This window comes from Mixophyes fleayi (assembly GCF_038048845.1).
Source record: "Mixophyes fleayi isolate aMixFle1 chromosome 2 unlocalized genomic scaffold, aMixFle1.hap1 SUPER_2_unloc_4, whole genome shotgun sequence".
NCBI lineage: Eukaryota > Metazoa > Chordata > Amphibia > Anura > Limnodynastidae > Mixophyes > Mixophyes fleayi.
The window spans coordinates 383,360-403,802 of record NW_027445881.1 but is presented as its reverse complement, the minus strand read 5'-3'; the positions used below and the strand labels follow the sequence as shown (position 1 = coordinate 403,802).

Genomic DNA, 20,443 nt, shown 5'->3' with positions numbered 1-20,443 from the left:
TAATAACAGTAAGATTGTAATATTTATACCAAGCACGTACACTCTTCTTACACTCAGCATCACAGTAGATGCATTTGAAGTATAAAATAATAAAAGATATTACACAAATGACATGAATATATGTAAAATACCCTATAATAATGTAGTCTTAAAGTTGTTGAGTACTAAGGTCATCACTGATGTCACATGATTCATTGTGAAAATGTTACATAATGGGATGCAAAACTGTCAGTGAAGGCAAAACATACCTGGATATAAGGATCACCTTGTCCAAACACCTTGTTCTATTTCAAAATAAAACTAGTGTATTATAAGGAATAAAACCCTGTACTGCAAATGAAAAAAGATATTAGAAATCCCTTTGAAGTTCCCTAACTTCCATATGGCCCCGAACTCCCCTGCGGCTTCTAATATACTTAGATTTTACAGCGGGCAGTACATTATTCCAGAGATATTATTACAAAATACCTTTTTTAAAATAGGTATGCTAATGTTAATGTAGGACATACAATCTTTACATTCACACAGCTGACCAACTTAGAATATATTTCTTGGCGTTACACAAAAAGGGAGACAAAGTGACTATTTCAAGTTTACTGAGCAGACTCTAGGGGGTAAATTTATCAAGATGCAGATTTGAAAAAGTGAAGCTGTTGCCTATAGCAACCAATCATATTCTAGTTATCATTTATTTAGTACATTCTACAAAATGACAGCTACAATCTGATTGGTTGCTATAGGCAAAATCTCCACTTTCAAACCTGCAGCTTGATAAATTTACTCCTAGGTTTTGAACCAGGGTCACAATAAGTGTCTTAAGGTCATTGGTATGCAGTTCATTGCACCTTACACTACACACCTTGTAATTAGGATATTGTTTAACAAAAATGACAGATATATTCCATATTCTTGACGATTGAATGCTCTGAGGAGATTCAATTGCCCGCAGGGACGCCATCAGGGGGGTACAGGGGGTACTGGCATGTGGGGCCTGGGCTTACCATGGGGGCTCGCTGTACCTGATGGTGGCTGTCCCCCCCTGCATCCCTGCTGCTGCATGCCTGCTTCTGTGAGCCTGGCTGTCATAGACAGGCAGCTGTTAAACAGGATCGCAGGGGACTAATAGCTCCGCCCCTGTGATCATGTGATCCGCCCCCTATCTCTTTCATTTGCTTCTGAGCCTGGCTGTCACTGTGACAGCCAGGCAGCTGTCAAACAGGATCACAGGGGACTAATAGCTCCGCCCCTGCGATCATGTGATCTGCTCCCTCTCCATGTTAGTTACTGGTGTTACCTGCCATCACACATATGTTCCAGTTGCTGCTTTAAGAAGAAGAAGAGAGGCTGCAGCAATCAACAATCTAGGTAAGTACATTTATTTTAAAAAAATATATATTTTAAAAGAGATTACTTGCTGGGATTTTCAGAACTAGCTGTTGCTGTATTGTTTCCTTTTAAGAAAACATAAATAAGTGGTTTCTAACATTGCAAAGATTCTAAATTTTGAACTCTAAATTTTGGAACAGCACCATCAGATAGGAAAAAGGGTATCTTTCTGTGTGCTTCCTCTCGGAAACATCTGAGAATATAGTCTTACTGGAATGCGGTACCAGTAAGTGGTATACTGGATTTAGCTGCCCTGATCTATATATCTGACCAGTCCTCCAGGTCCAGGGTATCTCCAAGGTCTGTTTCCCATTTCATTTTATAAGAAACTTTAATATCCGGATGAGACAAAAGCAAGGAATTGTATAAAGTTTGGGATCAGGTTCTACTAGGAGTGGTTGCCAAGACTGTTACACCAGATCTAGTGAGCAGTATGATAGTGATAAGTTTTTGTTAGAATGAAAAATATTCTTATTTGCAAGTATTAGGGAAAATATTTATTAGGGAGACCACAAGATGCCTGCAGTTGTTTGATCAGGGGGTAGATACCAGACTGATGAAAGAGATGCCAATCTAACAACTCTGCAGATGCTGTGATTTAAGCCCGGTGTTTTCTTGGACCATATGATTAGGGAGAGTACATGTTATAAATATACATGATGTGCAACAATTGGATCTTTCCTTTAAGAGCTAATGTGTGAACCAAAATATGACAGTTGTGCTACATTTATACATAGCAAATGAGGCTGGTCTTGAAATCCGTCTAATGGTGTCACATATTATTCTTTATATTGGGTTGTACAGATATATTCCCGGAGACCTTCATGGAGGATTGGTTGCTTCAATTATTTGGAAGAGATACTACTCAATTGATCATTGAACGGGCACACCGTATTTCTAATCTGAGACCCCCACCTGGTGCTCCCCCGTGCACCTTTATTGCAAAAATTCTTAATTTCAAGGACAGAGATACTATTCTTCATCTTACCTGGACCAAGGGTCCATTGATGTGCCACCAACAAAGGATGGTTGTTTTTCCAGATTTCTCTATTTACATATAGAAGAATCAAGCTTAAATTTTACAGGTCAAAAGACGAAGACAGGATTTACAGTTACTCTATGCCATGCTCTTTCCAGCCCAGCTGAGGGTGGTCTTGGATGGCACCACTCACTTTTTGAAATCCCCACAGCCTGTTGTTGACTGGCTGGACCGCAATGTTCATTGCTGATACCTATCTGGATGTTTCCATTCTGCTATGTTATTACTGATGGACGGTAGTGGCATCGTATAATACTGCCTCAAGTTAAAATTTCTGTGATTCACTCTAATGGTGTTTTATATATGTCTGATATTCTCTATGTCCATCTGTTGTTGTGTTTTATTTGCTGTTTGCAAAGCATTTTGAATCATTTTCTATTATTCACTTTGACCATTTTACTGGAAATACCATGATGTCAGGGCCTTCCACCTCCTTCCTTCACCCCCTTTTTCTATTTCTAGTCCCCTTTATTTCAGTTTTCTTCTTTTTTGTTTGACTCTGCCCCCCTAGGAGAGTTTTTGTTGGAAGATATTTTGTTGGAATGTTTGGGACCCATGTATGCCATAGTTGGTTTCGGGTATACAGGGTGGGATTGGGAAACAGTTTGGATGTTTAATTTTTTATGTCTGTTTGTAGAATTAGGTAATGTGTCATGTACTGCATTTTTTATTTTTCTGTCCCGTTTCTTTTGCTGGAAATAGGTGTCAAGTTGTCTGTGTCAGCTTGGGTTAGCAGTGCTTGTAGCACAACCTTTCATGTGTCTCCCCCATATATTATCTTCTACTATGGCGGCTAGGCCACCTGGGAGCAGGCTCCTCCGTTTTTTAACTTGGAATGTCAGGATCTCAATGACAAGGTTAATAGGTCGTTGCTTATAACTCAACTAAAAAAATATGATGCAGATGTAATTTGTCTTACTGAAACTCAATTGCTTGGTGGTAAATTGTGCGCACTTAATAAGCAGTGGTTTGGGTGGTCAGATCAAGCAATCCATGCCTTTAACTCTAGGGGAATGTCACTGTTTATTTCGAAACAAGTTCATTTTATTCTGGATACAGTCCAATCAGACCCACTGGGCCAATTTGTATTCATAAGGGGTATGTTTAACTCTGCCCTGCTGCCTCTCCTAGTGATATATTTTCCACCTCCTTACAATCGTGATTTGTTTTAAAAACATAGTGACTTTATGTCCTTAAGCCCTGAAACAACATTACTCTGCTTTGATGACCATTACTATTAGATGGCAGGAGTGGCGGTGGTCTGTCACTCGGGGGGAAAACAAAATATGTCCAATTATTGTGTAAGATGGGGTTGGAAGATGTATGGCATCTAAGACATCTGAGGGATGACCAGTTCTCCTGTTTCACAGCCTCCTATCATGCCTTCTCCAGCATTAATAAGGGCCTCTTGTCCACAAGGCTGGTGCCGGCCGATGTTGATGTGATTTATTTACCTCGGGGGATTCCTGACCACTCCCCACTGGCCCTTACTATCAATATCCACAGCTCCAAGGGACAAACATTTTGGAAATTTAATCCCTTCTGGCTAACTCTGCTGGGTGATGGATCTGATCTGGTGTCCCAGTGGGAGGAATATTTTGCTACTAATGTACATACAGTGGGTACCCCCATTCTTTGGGATGCTTTTAAAGTGTTCCTGAGGGGATCCCTAATCTCTAGTGTCAATCATCTACACAAGGGTCTAGACTGAAAGGTGAGAAATTGGAACGGGAGAACCAACACTTGGAGGAAGTATATATTACCTCCCATTTTTAAAACTGATAAACTTCGATGGTTGTCTGCCCAGAGGGAGAGGTCGGATTACCTCTTGGTCGAATTTTCAAAATTATAGCTAAATACCTCCCTCTCTGTCTTCAGAGCTAATATCACAGAGCCAGTATTGTTTAAAGTAAATATAAATGAAAAGGCCATTACTTGTAATGGGAACCGATCAGTGGAAAACACATTAGCAGGTGCATGCAGCCATCTATCTATAACAGTTCTCAGCCCCACATTATCAAATAAAGATATAGCACAAAGTACATAAGAAAGAGGGAAATGTGTGAAAAAAACTATTATGACTTTAGTGAATATTTCCTATTGCTTTGTTTGCATTGATTCATTTTTGTGTCTTGCTGCTGGGTATTCACCATAAACCAGCATTATATGATAACATTGTCCTTTAGTAGCTACCTTACTTTAACTTGTGTAGTAATCAGGAAGTTTTATAGGGTTCAGTTTTCACATTGTTTGTCTGCTCAGCAATGCACTGCACATGAGCCAAAACTTATACCAAAATTACATTTACACTTTATTTACACTTACAGTGCCTTGCACCTGGAGAGGTGGATTAGAGCATTCATGTGTGTACATTCAGTACTGTAGAGGCAAAAAAGGCAAGTCAAGCATACCCCCTTTAGAGATGCATCCTAGTAAAGTGGGTTGTTCCCCTGTTTTAGTGGGAACCAGCCCCAGGCTTTAGTACTGATGCAGGTCATTGATTGGAGGAGGCACATTCATTCTTTCTAAAATTATTTACTTCTTTATTTAAACATTTAAAGAAACTTTGCTTTGTATGCCCTTCTAAAATCAGTTGCCAGTGGCAGCTGTCTTATATTGCTACATTATAGGTTCACACCTCCAGAACTGTTTCAAGGGGCAGATGGTCCGGACAGGAGTCTGGGGCAGAGAGTTATAAGGAGTAGTACTACGTGCTCTGCCCCTTGTCCCTTCCTCTCCACTTTTCCCTACTTGCCTCACTTATCCAGCCTTGGCCTGTTTGTTTCCTGGGATGAAGACTGTATGGGAGACAGTGATGAAGATGATGCCAGCACAAGTGGGAGAATGACAATCACCTATCTCCCACAGCCCCAACAGCTCAGGAATGTGAACAGGCCAGGCATAGAGGTGGCACATTGGCAAATAGCGGAGGTGGGAGAATAAGATATGGGTAGACGTGGGAGTGCTCCCCCCCTCTAACACTCCACAAAATAATGTTAACTGAAGTAAAATAAATAAATAATGGGTGGTCATGGAGGGCAGATAACAGGAGGTGGTAAGGAGGTAGGGGCACTAGATAGACACAAGACATGAGGAAATAATGAAGGAAGGACAGATAAATGGAGGTTGGGGGTGAACATAAGACAAGGGAGTAGCAGATTTTAATGACATGGGTTTAGTGTTGCCATTCGTAATATAAGGGGCAGGGTTGACAAGAGCATTGTGACACTTTGGAAAAGACAAGCTTTGTAGGACAAAATAGCTGGGAGCCATATATGATTTATGTGTGTGTATTCAATGTTATGTCTGTGGTGTTTGTATGTTTGGTGAGGGCAGGGTCACCATCAGGGGGTCTGATGGGCAGGAGGCACTGACAAGGGGCCAAGACTGCCAAGGGAGCCCACTTTGACTTGCCTGCCCACCCCTTTGAATTAAACTTAAAAAAAAAAAAATCCCAGCTTTGCGACAGATCCCAGTCTCTGATAGGCTGTAAACATACCGCTCAGTGACCTCATTAGCATGCGGTGCGCTACCAGTCTATCAGTGAATGGTTGCTGCTGCATCACATCAAAGAGGGAGAGAGCTGTAGAGGAAGAGCGCAGGCAAAGAAACATCAACGTAAGTGAATTGAGGGGTATCTGCTCCTTTACATGAGGAGCAAAAAAGGGACATAGCCAGGTAGTATCTGGATCCACTCATGGTTCTGAAGTCTCTTGTTTGTGTAGAACGGCCTGACATCACTGACACTGGTATTGTACTACACTGCCTCCTTACTGCCAGAACACACTGTTTTCTTGGTGCATTAAATACACAAACCATGGTATTATCAACAGCTGGCTCCTAACTGCTCATTTTCTATCTATATACAGCCCAAATTTAATGGAGATCATTATTATGGACTGTGGTTATATTTACTGAAGAACTAAATACTTTTGCAAATTAATAGAATGGATATATACACCATTCAGCCATAACATTAAAATAACTTGTAAGTGAAGTGAATAACGTTGATTATCTTCTTACAATGGCAACTATCTTTACCATTTCTGTTCATTGCTTATGTTTTTTCTGTGGAATAAAAATACAAATAAAAAAACTACTATCAATGCTGCGGTAAAAGTCTAAAAACGTTATTTATTCAAATATTTTAACTGGTAGTTTTATGAAATAATATTATATTAGGACTGATTGGTAATATCTTTTATATTATATTTATATCTTTTATATTATCTTTTATATTGGTCAGTCATCATCTATTACTATGACATCATTAATGATTGTATAGCCTCTGGATTGTGTTGATATAGGAAGTTCATTCGTTTTCCTGGTGCCAGCGGTGTAGTTGGGCATCTCCAGTATTTTCATGTCAGGACTCGTTTGTTTGGTCTCATGAGAATTAGACGTAAGCGTTGAAGAAGGTGCATCTTTCTCCTCTGGCAACACAATTGGTTTGTTTGCTTTCGATTGGTTTTCTCTTATTTCCATGAACTGCGGATATATAAACAGTAGAAAACCATCATTGATTTTGAATTAAGTTGATCATCTCAAAGTTGTAAATCATTTTTAAGGCATTAACAGGCAATCTGTGGTTCTCCATCTGTTGCAGAATTACATGTATCATAATGCTGGCACTTTTACAATTCTACAACAATTGGAAAACCGCAGGTTACCCAAGCCTGCTTTAAGGAATAAACTGTTAAAAGAATATAAGTGTCTTTTCCTCACCTCCAATGGTAACAATTTGTCTACTCGCTTTGGTTCATCATTAAGAGTATGGAAATCTTCATATGTATTTAGGAACAGATCTCTGTCTAAGAATGCTGGTTTGATGTTTTCTTCAACCTAGGAACAGATTAATAATCACTGTGTAAATGTCAAGACTTGATTGGTTCGGGTAGATATGAATGTATCTAGGACATAGTCATCATCATCATCTATTTATTTATATAGCGCCACTAATTCTGCGGCGCTGTACAGAGAGCTCACTCACATCAGTCCCTGCCCCATTGGAATTTACAATCTAAATCCCCTAACATACACACAGAGACCAAGAGAGACTAAGAGCAATTTAATAGCTAGCCAGTTAACCTACCTGCATGTTTTTTGGAGTGTGGGAGGAAACCGGAGCACCTGGAGGAAACCCACGCAAACACTGGGAGAACATACAAACTCCACATAGATAAGGCCAAACTCATGACCCCAGTTCTGTGAGACAGAAGTGCTAACCACTAAGCCACCGTTCTGTCCAATAGTCAAGAAGGTGTCAGGCGCTGTCCCCACACTGTCCATACATGCCGGAGATGTCTCCTGTGCCGAGCCGCGTTAGTCTACGGGACGTACTTCTGGCTTTCGCTGTGTGCGCATGCATAGTAGGTCCTTCTATCTGCTGTATGTCGGCGGTCAGGTGCATCTGACCGCCGAAATCATGTCCTTCCAATCAGGGGCCACATATTGGTATATAAGGACCACTTTTCACCATTCTGGTGCCAGAGTATTGGTTTCACCAGCTCCAGCGTTCCTGACTCCAGTTTCCTTGTCCCTGTTGTTTGCTACTTTGGTCCTGACTCCTGGCTTGTTCCTGACTACCCTCTTGTCCTACGATTTGATACTATCTGCTATCTGGATCTTGACCTTTGGCTCGCCTCTGACCTACTCTTTGGATTTTCACTGTGTACTACGCTATCCTTTGGTATCTGAACCAGATTGCACGACCATTCCTGTTTTCTATCCGCTGTTCTGATAACTAACTTGGAGAACTGCGACCTGCGCACCTCACGCAGCCAAGACCAAACCTCCTTGTGGGGGTCCCTGGTGAAAACCGGGGGTGCTTTAGACGGGGGCACTGACAAGGGGCCAAGACTGCCAAGGGAGCCCACTGTGACCTGCCTGCCCACCCCGTTGAATTAAAAAAAAAATTAAAAATATCCCAGCTTCGCGATAGATCCCAGTGTCTGATAGGCTGGAAACATACCAGCCTATCAGAGACTGGGTAGTATAGATTAATAGTATAAATGAGCTTCTAGGATATTTCACTTTTAGTAGATGCCTGGAGAGTCCCTTTGTCCACTCAAAATTACATTATATTTACATATAGGCAGAGGTGGGGAACAGATGTCAGCCTGTACTTTCAATGAAAAGACTTTTGGTGAAACTGGGTATATTTTATGAAGAACAGAACATTTTTATAGCCACAAATAACAAGATTAATAAAAATGAAAATATACAAATGTGATACAAGTCATAGAGAATTACATGTATCTGAATTCTGGCACTTATAGTTCTACAACAATCAGATAACCATGACTTTCTCAAGCCCACATTAGGGAATAAATTGTTATAAGTTAAAAACATTTAAGTGTCATTTCCTCACCTCCATCGGTAACACGTCCTCTTCTTCCTCCAGTTCATCAATGAGGGTCTGGAAATCCATATTTATGTCTGGGGACAGATCTGGGTCTAATAATGCCGGATGGATGATTTCTTCAACCTAGGAACAGATTCATAATCACTGTGTAAATGTCAGGATTTAACTGGTGCGAGTACACATAAATGTATCTTGGACATAGTAATTAAGGATTATTTGCGAATGTGCAAAGCTGCGGCCCTGCAGAGATAATACCGTTATGATGTCATACACCTATGACTGCGCCTGTTTATACAGGTTCTTCTAGTGATTGGTGCTACTAGATGGTGGTGACTGCAGGGGTGTAATACTGTACTCCTTATGATACCAGGAGCTGGAGGATTGGGAAGTTCCATTTTCAAAATGGACTGGGCACAAAACAGCACTTCAATCTCCTCACATGTAAAACCAGATATATATCACAGAATACTATATTTAAATGAGTAGTAATAAAGAACCAATATCCTCTTACTATTATCTCATCTTACTAAGATGGAAATGAGTTTTCAAGGAGATAAACATTGTAAAAGTTGTTATTAAATATGGGAGTGATCCAGAAATTCAATGTTACGTCTGTGCTTTTTGTATGTTTGGTCAGGGCAGGGTCACCATCAGGGGATCTGATGGACGGGGGGCACTGACAAGGGGCCAAGACTGCCAAGGGAGCCCACTGTGACCTGCCTGCCCACCCCTTTGAATTAAACTTTAAAAGAAATAAAAAAATATCCCAGCTTTGCGACAGATCCCAGTCTCTGATAGGCTGGAAACATACCAGCCTATCAGAGACTGGGTAGTATAGATTAATAGTATAAATTTCACTTTTAGTAGATGGCTGAAGAGTCCCTTTGCCCACTCAAATTTACATTATATTTACATATAGGCAGAGGTGGGGAACAGATGTCAGCCTGTACTTTCAATGAAAAGACTTTTGGTGAAACTGAATACATTTTATGAAGAACAGAGCATTTTTATACCCACAAATAACAAGATTAATAAAAATGAAAATATACAAATGTGATACAAGTCATAGAGAATTTCATGTATCAGAATGCTGGCACTTATAGTTCTACAACAATCAGATAACCATGGCTTTCCCAAGCCCACATTAGGGAATAAATTGTTAAAAGTTAAAAACATTTAAGTGTCAGTTACTCACCTCCATTGGTGTTTCAGGTGAGTCCTCCGATGGACGTCCTTCTACTCTCTTTGGGAGCTTTACACCACGTGGCCAAATTAGTGTCTCCATATAGCCTGGGGCAATCTTCCGGTGTTGTCTATAGAGATGTCTCTTCAGCAATTTCTTCTGTCTTTCATAGCATAGGTGACGTCTTTTATGTTTTATTTTCCAGTTATCTGTTGGGAGAAGAAGAGGGTCTAGAAACAGATTAGTGAAGACCTGTCAATAAAATTCTATACAGTCACAGTACACAGGATGTAAAAGCCACTTCTACATAAACTCATCGTAGGGCCCAGGTCAAACACTTGATAAGAGGATCCTTCTTTCTACATACCTGCTCGCACACGTCTATTAGTGTGCACAGTGCTCATTTTGTTGATACTAGCCTGTACTGGACTCTCAGAGTTTGCACTGATCTTAATTTTCATCACTAATTGTGCTTTGTTTTTAGTTTGCTCGTCATAGATGTCCCCTTGTACAGCAGTTTCAGTCCTTGCAGTTATCTCTTCATGTATGCCAGACCCTTCTGTCTCCATAACATTGTCATATGGTTTTCTTGCTTCTGCCTGCCGCTGGATAGATGCCTCTGTCTGCTTTGCTTCCTCTTGCTCCAATTGTATGAACCTAAACCACACAAAATCAGTTTAGAAATGGGGTAATAAAGCGGATAGCCTATTGTTATGCTAGTTTAGGGAGAAAATCTTACTTCTTAGCCATCTTGTAGATCTTACGATCAGCTTCACTCGTTTTTGTCCATTCTCTTGCAGTATAGCGCACACAATCCTTTAGCTTCATATCGGGACGAATACGCGCAAGTACTGGACTGTGAATAATAAAATTAGATTACAGTTTAGTTTAATATTATTTATACAAACATTGTAGTCCTTCCAAACATGTGTTACTAGAACAAAAACATCACCTGTAATGTGAAATGACATTTGATTAGAAAACAATTTATTTACTGTCCCATCTCTGTTTTCATTTGGGGCTTTAAAATTAAATGTTTTTTGATTCACTGTCATTGGTTCTTCACTATTGTTAGCAGTTTGTAATTGCAGGGACATAGGGGCTGTAAATATTATATTTAAAATATCTAACTGACACATAGTGTGGTGCATGTGATTCTGGTAATCATATTCTAGCTGACGTGAATATCCATGTACAATAATTGAGATTTGGAATGACAGTACTCTGGGCATTTTACTTTTCAAATATTTAAATTCTATTGAAAAATGTAGATTTTTTAAACTATAATACTGTAATACTGATAATGGTAATGGGACCATCCCCACCCCAATAGGCATCATTGCTGGTCCTGGCTTCAAAGGATCATTCACTTTAAAATAAAGAAGGGGCACCCTCTCAATATCTTGCAATAGCCCCTGTGCTAGACAGCTTGGGCTAATTTTCTCTATAAATGGGAGACCACAAACGCTTATGCAATAAAAATCTCTAAAAAAAAACTTCTGCTTTTTATTTCTTTAAAAACTTTTTTGGTGTAATGGACAAGGGTCTTAGTCTCTCATGTCCATTCTGTTGGATCACTGAGATGTCATAGTTGGCATTTTAGGTCATAGCCTAGGGCGATCAGGAGGAGCGCCATCATTGTTCAGCAGGGGGCTGGTACCCTCTGGGAGGGTAGGGATGCTGTGTTTTATAACTTCCCCATAAAGGTACAAGCCATTTGCTGAACAGATGAAATATAATATCTGGAGTTTCATACACCTCTGATTGAAGCCACATCAAGGAAACCTTTATATATACATTTCCTGTAGGCTGGTGCCCTATATGGTTTTTGGACTATTGAATTTGAATGGATTGTTATGTCTACAGTTGTATTCTTGAACACAGCATCTCAGTATAGAGGTTCACGTACAAATTAAACATTTTAAAGTGCATCCATCATCTACAGACTTTGAAGGCCATTATGATAATGTGCAGAGTGCTGTCACTGGTTCCTACTAAATTGAATTGATATTCAAGAAATATTTGTCTCATTCCACATCTGTTTATGCATTTGAGAATGTTTTGTTTTACCCCAATCATACCAAACAGCAGAATGAATTAACTGTCTTTCTGATATATCTATAAATTTGAAAAAATGTTACTTTGTAAATACAATGTAACATTACTTTACCATGAATAGGGAAAAAAAAGCAAAACACACAGATTTTATCATTGTTACTTTGGTCTTTTGCAGAAACTCCTGTTGAAATGTGAAATTCAATTTGTGTAAAATTTAGCTGTAAGTTCATCCATATCTAGTTGATAAGCCTCATGAATAATGGTTCTGCCACAAAATAGCAGCTTCCTCTGTGTGTAGCTAATAGATGCACTTTAATGATAATGACTAACTTGTTTACATTGTGCCTAGTTTTGCAGGGAGGTGAAGATCGTACAAACGTGTGAACATTACATCAAAGTCCAACTTTCTATCCCTTTATGACCATAATTTTCATTGCAATAAACTTATTAAGCTTTAATAAAATGTATTAATAAAGTAATAGAATGCCAATACAAATCGATATAAATAATATAACATAAATTCTAGGTCTAAATCCAAATGTCAAATAGAAGATAAAGTATGGTACATGCATATCACAAATCTAAATCTAAATAATAGATCAATAACATGAATTCTGCGATAATTTATAGATGTATATTAATACATGTACATATAGTGATATATGCATTCTATGAACGGGAAGGGAAAGTGTATTCTATAGCTTTCAACATATTCTAAAATATAGATACAACCTATTATTTATAACCTTTACATCTGGGAGATATGTGACTTGCTGGTATCCACACTTTACGCTGAATTAATCTGGTAACACTTGTCATGTTCCATCAACTAACTAACTGAGCCCAAGTTAATGCTTCGCCCCTCACCTTCACTCAGTGGAAGAAGCCATTTGATAAAGATTATGGCTGGGAGTCAGTAAATATGGAGTTTGTATTCTTATTAGTGTTGGCTCAGGTCACACAATGGATGCATCCATTGTATATCATACCTCTCACTATTGTGAAAATAAAAATAGGAACAAAATAAACCATTCCCCAAAAATGCCCAAAACACAATTCCGACTTACCTAAAGCCCAGAATTTGCTTATTACATTTTAAATGAATTAATTAGAGATATAATGTACCAGACAAATGTATACTTTATGAAACAGGTCATATTAGCAAATATGCATTAATAAATTAAGAGATTAATATTCTATTTAGTTACAATGAACTTAAGTAATTTTAAATGTCTTTGTGGCAGAATAACGTGGAGTGACAGTATTTTTCTTTATAATCATAGAATACAAGTTGCATAATATAGAAATACATTTTGTAACTTTCACAAATGTGTATGAAAACATTCCCATTGTGTATGAAAGCATTCCCATCTAATGTCAAGGTTTAAGTTGTCTGACACCTGTATGTAACCAACACCTCACTATAAGCTTTTACCCTCTTATATCAACCAGTTAGGAGTTTGTTCCGTCCCAGGCTATCATTTGTAGTACCAAGGATAGTCTTGTTGGAATCATTTGGCAGAATAGTCACACTATTAGAGGTCACAACACACACTGATCTTAGTACCTCATTGCCCCAATAATTGTGGGTCGAACATTAGGGCTCGATACTGTAGATTTTTGTGAGTTGATTTCCTGTTTATTAACTGTATAGTGAGATAATCCCAATAAGGGTTAGGGCGCACACTGGAGAAAAATTAGGGGTTACACCGTAATAAATTAGAGGGAGATAGAAGATGGAGAAACCTAATAATAGGCAGACTTTCTCGCTGCTGCAGACCAACAGTGGGCAGCTCAATCCCACTAATAATGATAGATACCACAAACAACAATAAATGAAGGTCGCGCTGCTAGAAAGAAAATCAATGTTGGCTAAATAAACACCACAGTTTACGGAGGATCTCCTGTCAAACAAAATGATTCAATTGACAAATTGCCAGGTAAAATTAACACTGCATTTATTATACTTGTCACTATCCACAATCAATCGGACTTAAAATAGTGCTCCTGGATCTATCAAATAAACCCTATATTAGGGCATACCCAATATAGGACACTATATTTAAACACACATATAAAGAAACATACATAAAAACACACATATAAAAAGGACACAACCGCGGCTGTAGAAAAAAGTTGGTGTACACAGAAAAAGCACATCCAGATATAGAATATTCAATCATAGATCCGGAACATCCAGAGTATTCAGTATATGCTTAGTAGAATGCACACTGTTCTATGAATAATGAGTAAAATACCTCATGGATACGACCTCCTTCAGAGTCAAATGATGTGTGTGGCGAGATAGATCTCAATCACCTTATTTCTATGATCCGTCAATAAAACAGATGATCCGTTTTTTGGATGATATCATTCCTTCTGAGGTTAGCCGGTCTCTAAAGCACGGACTCCGCTGTACAACACAGATCCGGTAATAGTGTTGTCTCAATTCCGGCTGGAGAGCGCTCTTAGTTCACAGTACAGGTTGTTGGAGCCAGTGATAATAAAGGCTTCTTATGGACCGGCTGAGTGGTATAATGCCCCAGAGTGAATTTGAATAATTAAAGATGATTCGCCACTTCAATAGAGACACTTGAATGTTAGAATCGAAGGCACACTTGTATCCATGTATAAAACACACAAACCCCGCCGACGCGTTTCGTGCTTCTCAGAGCACTTTCTCAAAGCTCTGAGAAAGTGCTCTGAGAAGCACGAAACACTCTGGGGCATTATACCACTCAGCCGGTCCATAAGAAGCCTTTATTATCACTGGCTCCAACAACCTGTACTGTGAACTAAGAGCGCTCTCCAGCCGGAATTGAGACAACACTATTACCGGATCTGTGTTGTACAGCGGAGTCCGTGCTTTAGAGACCGGCTAACCTCAGAAGGAAGGATATCATCCAAAAAACGGATCATCTGTTTTATTGACGGATCATAGAAATAAGGTGATTGAGATCTATCTCGCCACACACATCATTTGACTCTGAAGGAGGCCGTATCCATGAGGTATTTTACTCATTATTCATAGAACAGTGTGCATTCTACTAAGCATATACTGAATACTCTGGATGTTCCAGATCTATGATTGAATATTCTATTAACTGTATAGTGACCTTGAAAATAAGTTGTGGTACATTTTCTATCTTTAAATAAAGCCATAATAATGTGTTTATTTCAATTATGGTAAAGGCTTTTGGGAAATTCAGTATTTATAATATGAAACAACAGTTTAAACACACAAATTATAAAATGCCTATTAAGACACATCTGTTTTTACATTGGTACAATAGGTGTTGTCTATTCTATGTATGAGCCCAGTAGGATTGAGCTGTGGCCCATATGTCTGATTAGATATATAGACATTGTCTGTGTCCAGGGGCGTTGAGAGGAGGGGTAGCGGGTTCAAAATAATGGGGCCCGGCCTTCCTTAGGGCCCCAAGCTCACAGTCCGGCATTTTTTTTTCTCCCTCTATCTGTGGAGGGGAGCCCACAAAGTTGCATTACCGGGGCCCCAAATTCCTCTTGGCGGCCCTGTCTGGTCACTTACACAAAACTGAACAGCTATGAGCCAGTGTGAATATCAGGTGGAAAGAAAATTTGTAAGGAAATAGTATAGGGATTCTTTGTGAATACCAGCAATGTCACAATGGGGGAGCACAAGTGCAACGTGAGATTTATAACCAAAGAAGGTTAAATATAATTTACTGGTCTTATAAGAACACATAATAAGAACGATTGTGCTGAAAGGGGAATCAACAAAAAACATCCAAATACTCTATTTATGGGTGAAACAGTAGAGCAAAAGGTAGTGGACACTATAAAAATAATAAAAAAAATAATATTATTAATAATATTAATAATTAATTATAATTTGCATAACACTTTAATAAGCACCCTATAGTGTAAGTAACTCAGAGTTGTACATATAGTACCAGCAATATATGCTCTATCTATCAATACAATTTCCGCTTATGTTATTTCTTGAAATCAATCGAGCAGCCTGCCTTTACTTTTCTGTAATAACCAGGTTGTTTAAACTGCCAAATCTTAAAATGCTTATTAGGACTTACCTGTATTATCACTGATACAAAGGAACTAGTATATATAGCTACAGTTGTTATATATTCTGTGACTAAAGCCACTAGGATTCAGCTTTGGATGGTATATCTGATGATAGATAAGGAGCTGGTGTCTCTGTGTCTGATCAATTCCACGATGCTCATCAGATATGAGGCAGTTTGAATATCTCAGGTGTTCTAGAACACAATTCAAAAATAAACAGCCTCAGCTACTGGCATGTGCCGAGACCAGTACATCAGTTACTGGGTTATTTCCATAGGGTGTTCACTTGTCTATACTAGTGAATAATTCAAATTTGGTAAAACATGTATAGATTTACTAGCAGTACTAGACCTTTTCTCTGGGTGAAGAAGTTCTCATGATTTCAATTCCTTTCGTTTTCCACGACACAGTTTAGATTACAATATTATATGCAACAATATTAGACTATAAGAGGTGTTATGGAGTTAAGGAAGAATTAAGGGTGATGAATAAATCAAGAACAATTAACTTCTAACTCTTTCTAATACTAGTCTGGTTGGTCTTTATCTGGTGTCATGGAAGCCAAACTAAATTTCCTCCACCTCTGTTTCTGCATAAATTTGAAACTTCAGTACCCAGTAAACATGAGACGCATTGTAAGAGATATTGGAGGGGGTGTCTGCGCTAAACAATAACAGTAAGAGTGTAAAATATTAATAGTCACATTCCCTATTTAATAAAACAATATACCAAATTTAATAATATATAAATATAATACATTCATAAAAATAAAAATAAAAAATGAAAAATAGACACATAAACAAAAAAATTATCAATAAATAATGGCAAGTGTATCTAACAAAGACAGAAAACATAAAAAATATACACATAGTGATAGAAATGAACCAATCAGCTGTATATCACTTGCAATACATGAGAATAATGTCAGTTTGTATGAATAACTGTAGCCGGATTCTTAGTCACCAATGGTTGTAAATAATAATCGATAATCGCAGAGAGATTTGATGTAATACTATTGATCCCAGAAATCTGATGAGAATTGTAGCTGATACAGACGAGGTATTACCGATTACGATAGATGAAGCAGGAATGAAAGGAGAATATTGCCGGCTGTAAATATTGTATATGATGTGGTTCAAGTTCTAAATGGTATAATCCTTGATGCATTTCAGTGCTACTGAGCACTTTCTTACATCCGGCAATATTCTCCTCTCATTCCTGCTTCATCTATCGTCAGAGCTTGATTAAGATTTGTCTTTCCATATCGATATACAGGATTTGGAGACCTACAAATGCTACTATGACATCTATGGGCTCATTGTTTCTTTACAACTTCACTGAGTCAGTACAGTCGTTGCACAGTGCACTTTTTCAATTTCATTCACCAGTGACTGTTTTTTTTATTGCTAGTAGCCGGCTACAGTTATTCTTACAAACTAGCATTATTGTCATGTATTGCAAGTGATATACAGCTGATTGGTTCATTTATATCACTATGTCTATATTTTTAATGAACATAAGATGCATAAGTTTTCTGTCATTATTAAAATGTATTAGCTAGTTGCCAGACGGCTAGGATTTTGTTTATGATTTGTTTTGTTTGCAAGCTGGTGAATAAACTAGCTGTGGCTGAAACCTCTGGACTTGTGTGGTTTACTGCTGCTGTTCCTCTGTTACAAGCCGCGGCAGTGCCCAGCCACCGCGACTCACTCACCTGCGTCCCGGCCGTCGCTATGGCGACCGGGACGTCACTTCTGGCCCTGACCCGGCCGTTGCCGGGGCAACGAGAAGACGCTTCGGCGCTGCGTCCCGGCAATGAGAGGAAGCCGGGCGCAGCGCTCACCATATGTTCTAGCCTGTGGGCTAATTAATGCAGCCTATTAATTATGCTGGGGGCTGTGTCTAATTCAGAGCTAGGCTCTGATTGGTGGCCACTGGTATTTAAGGCAATGAGGTCTGCTGCCTCATTGCCGGTTATAGCTTCTGTGTTCCAGTCTGCTGACCTGCTAGTTCCTGTCCTGTATCCTGATATCTCTATTTGACTCCCCGTGTATGACCCTTGGCTTTGATTTGGACCTTGCTCGTGTTTCCTGTGACCCTGATCTTTGGCCTGTTTACCCGTTCTGCTATTTGCCTGTGACCCCTGACCTCAGCTTGTTCATCGATACCGTTGTCTGCTGCCGGCCCTTGACCTCTGCGTGGACCTGACTCCTCTTGGCTGGGTTCTCCCCAGCTGGTACGCACTTCACGACCCTCTGTCAGTCTGCGGCCCAGTCTGTCCCCACCATTAGGGGCTCCAGTGAACACCTGACTGGCAGAGTAGATTCCGGGTTGTGTTGTGCTGGCTGGAGGGGTTCCTAACATTATAACCGGCCCACTCACGGAGACGAAGTTGGAATGGATGCAAGTGGATCCTCACCGTCTCCGGCACAAGCCCTAGCAGCTCATGTTGAGTCCTTATATCAGATGATCCAGGGATTGGCTGAGCGTCTGTCTGTTCAAGAAGAAGCCGCAAAAGTGTCACAACCCACTCCAAGTTCCGTCTGTGAACCTAAGATGAACTTGCCGGATCGCTTCTCTGGAAATAGGTCCCTGTTTCGGAATTTCAGGGAGAGCTGCAAGCTCTATTTCCGATTGAGACCCCGCTCCTCCGGGTCAGAGCATCAAAGAGTCGGGATTATCATTTCCCTTCTACAGGGTGACCCCCAGTCCTGGGCGTTTTCCTTGCCGCAGACCAGTCCTGCCATGCAGTCAGTAGACGCTTTCTTCGAGGCGTTAGGTCTATGACGACCCGGACCGTACTGCCTCCGCTGAAACTCATCTACGGGCCTTGAAACAAGGCCGGAGCTCGGCAGAGGAATACTGCGCTGAATTCCGTAGATGGTCACCTGATAGTGGATGGAATGATCCTGCCTTGCGGAGTCAGTTCCGTCTTGGCCTGTCGGAACAGGTCAAAGACTCTTTGGTGCAGTACCCATCTCCTACCTCTCTGGAGGATCTGATGCACCTCTCCATTAAAATCGACAGGAGATTTAAAGAGCGGAAAATCGAAAAGGAGACGACATCACCTCTATCCGGCTTCAGTCCTGTTCCCACGGATGGTGAGGAACCCATGCAATTGGGGGCGTATCGTCTCTCCCCTGAGGAAAGAGACAAGAGAAGATCACAGGGCCTATGTCTCTATTGCGGCACAAAAGGCCACTTCTCCCGTTCCTGCCCGAATAAGCCGGGAAAAGAGCATGCCTAGGGAACAAGGGGAAAGTTCACCTAGGTCTGCAGATTGTCTCCCCGAAAAACGCCGTATTGATCCCTGCACAGCTCATGTTTAGTGCTCGTTCAATGGACCTGTCTGCCTTCGTTGATAGTGGAGCTGCAGGCAACTTCCTGGACATCGGGTTCGCCCGCGCGGCTAAAATTCCGATGGTAAAACTCAAGTCCGCTATTACTGTCTGTGGCTTAGATGGAGACTGGTGGCAAGATTTCCTGGGAGACCTCGCCACTACAATTAAAAATCGGAGCTCTCCATTCAGAGTCAATAACCTTCCTTCTTATCGATTGTTCATCAGTTCCCTTGATCTTGGGTCACCCATGGCTTTCCCGTCATAACCCTGTCATGGACTGGGTAAAAGGAGAAATTGTCCAGTGGAGCTCTTACTGTACACAGTCCTGCTTGTCACTGCCCCTGCGGGTGATTCAGTCTATTCCGGAGCAGCTTCCCTCACAATATCATGAGTTCTGGGATGTGTTCTCCAAGAAAGCTGCTGACACCTTACCACCACACCGTGACTTTGACTGTGCCATCGAGCTTATTCCTGGTTCCAAGTTGCCTAAGGGTCGCTTGTACTCTCTCTCTGGTCCGGAGACCAAGTCCATGCAGGAATACATTGAAGAAAATCTGGAGAAGGGCTTCATCAGGCCATCTAAATCTCCCGTAGGAGCAGGATGCTTCTTTGTATCCAAAAAGGACGGAGGACTAAGACCCTGTATTGATTACCGGGGATTGAATCTTATTACAATCAAGAATACCTATCCCCTTCTGCTCATCTCCGTATTATTTGATCAGCTGAGAGGTGCTACTGTCTTCTCAAAAATCGATCTTCGTGGAGCGTATAACCTCATCCGTATCAAGGAGGGAGACGAGTGGAAGACGGCATTCAATACGCACTCTGGCCATTATGAATACTTGGTTATGCCGTTCGGTCTTAGCAATGCACCTGCAGTATTCCAGGACTTAATCAATGAGGTTCTTCGGGACTCTCTTGGTAGTTTCGTGGTCGTCTATTTAGATGATATCCTCATCTATTCCAGATCGCTGTCTGTACATCAGAATCACGTTAAACAAGTTCTA

General features: G+C 40.2%; 1 protein-coding gene across 8 annotated transcripts in view; it reads right to left on the bottom strand.

Moving 5' to 3' along the window:
- Nucleotides 1-20,443, bottom strand: part of LOC142109645 (uncharacterized) — a 223,083-nt gene that overhangs the window by 41,257 nt on the left and 161,383 nt on the right. For 5 of the 8 annotated variants that reach the window (XM_075193714.1, XM_075193713.1, XM_075193711.1 and 2 more), the window contains 3 exons: nt 10,712-10,828; nt 9,985-10,629; nt 8,796-8,912 (listed from right to left, as the gene is read on the bottom strand). In XM_075193714.1, the coding sequence (XP_075049815.1) occupies nt 8,796-8,912; nt 9,985-10,074 (207 nt within the window). In that variant the 5' untranslated portion in view covers nt 10,075-10,629; nt 10,712-10,828. Of the gene's footprint in view, nt 1-6,567; nt 6,914-7,150; nt 7,268-8,795; nt 8,913-9,984; nt 10,630-10,711; nt 10,829-16,103; nt 16,282-20,443 lie in introns of those variants that run through there. The other 3 variants (XM_075193716.1, XM_075193718.1, XM_075193710.1) reach the window with 3 other exon arrangements.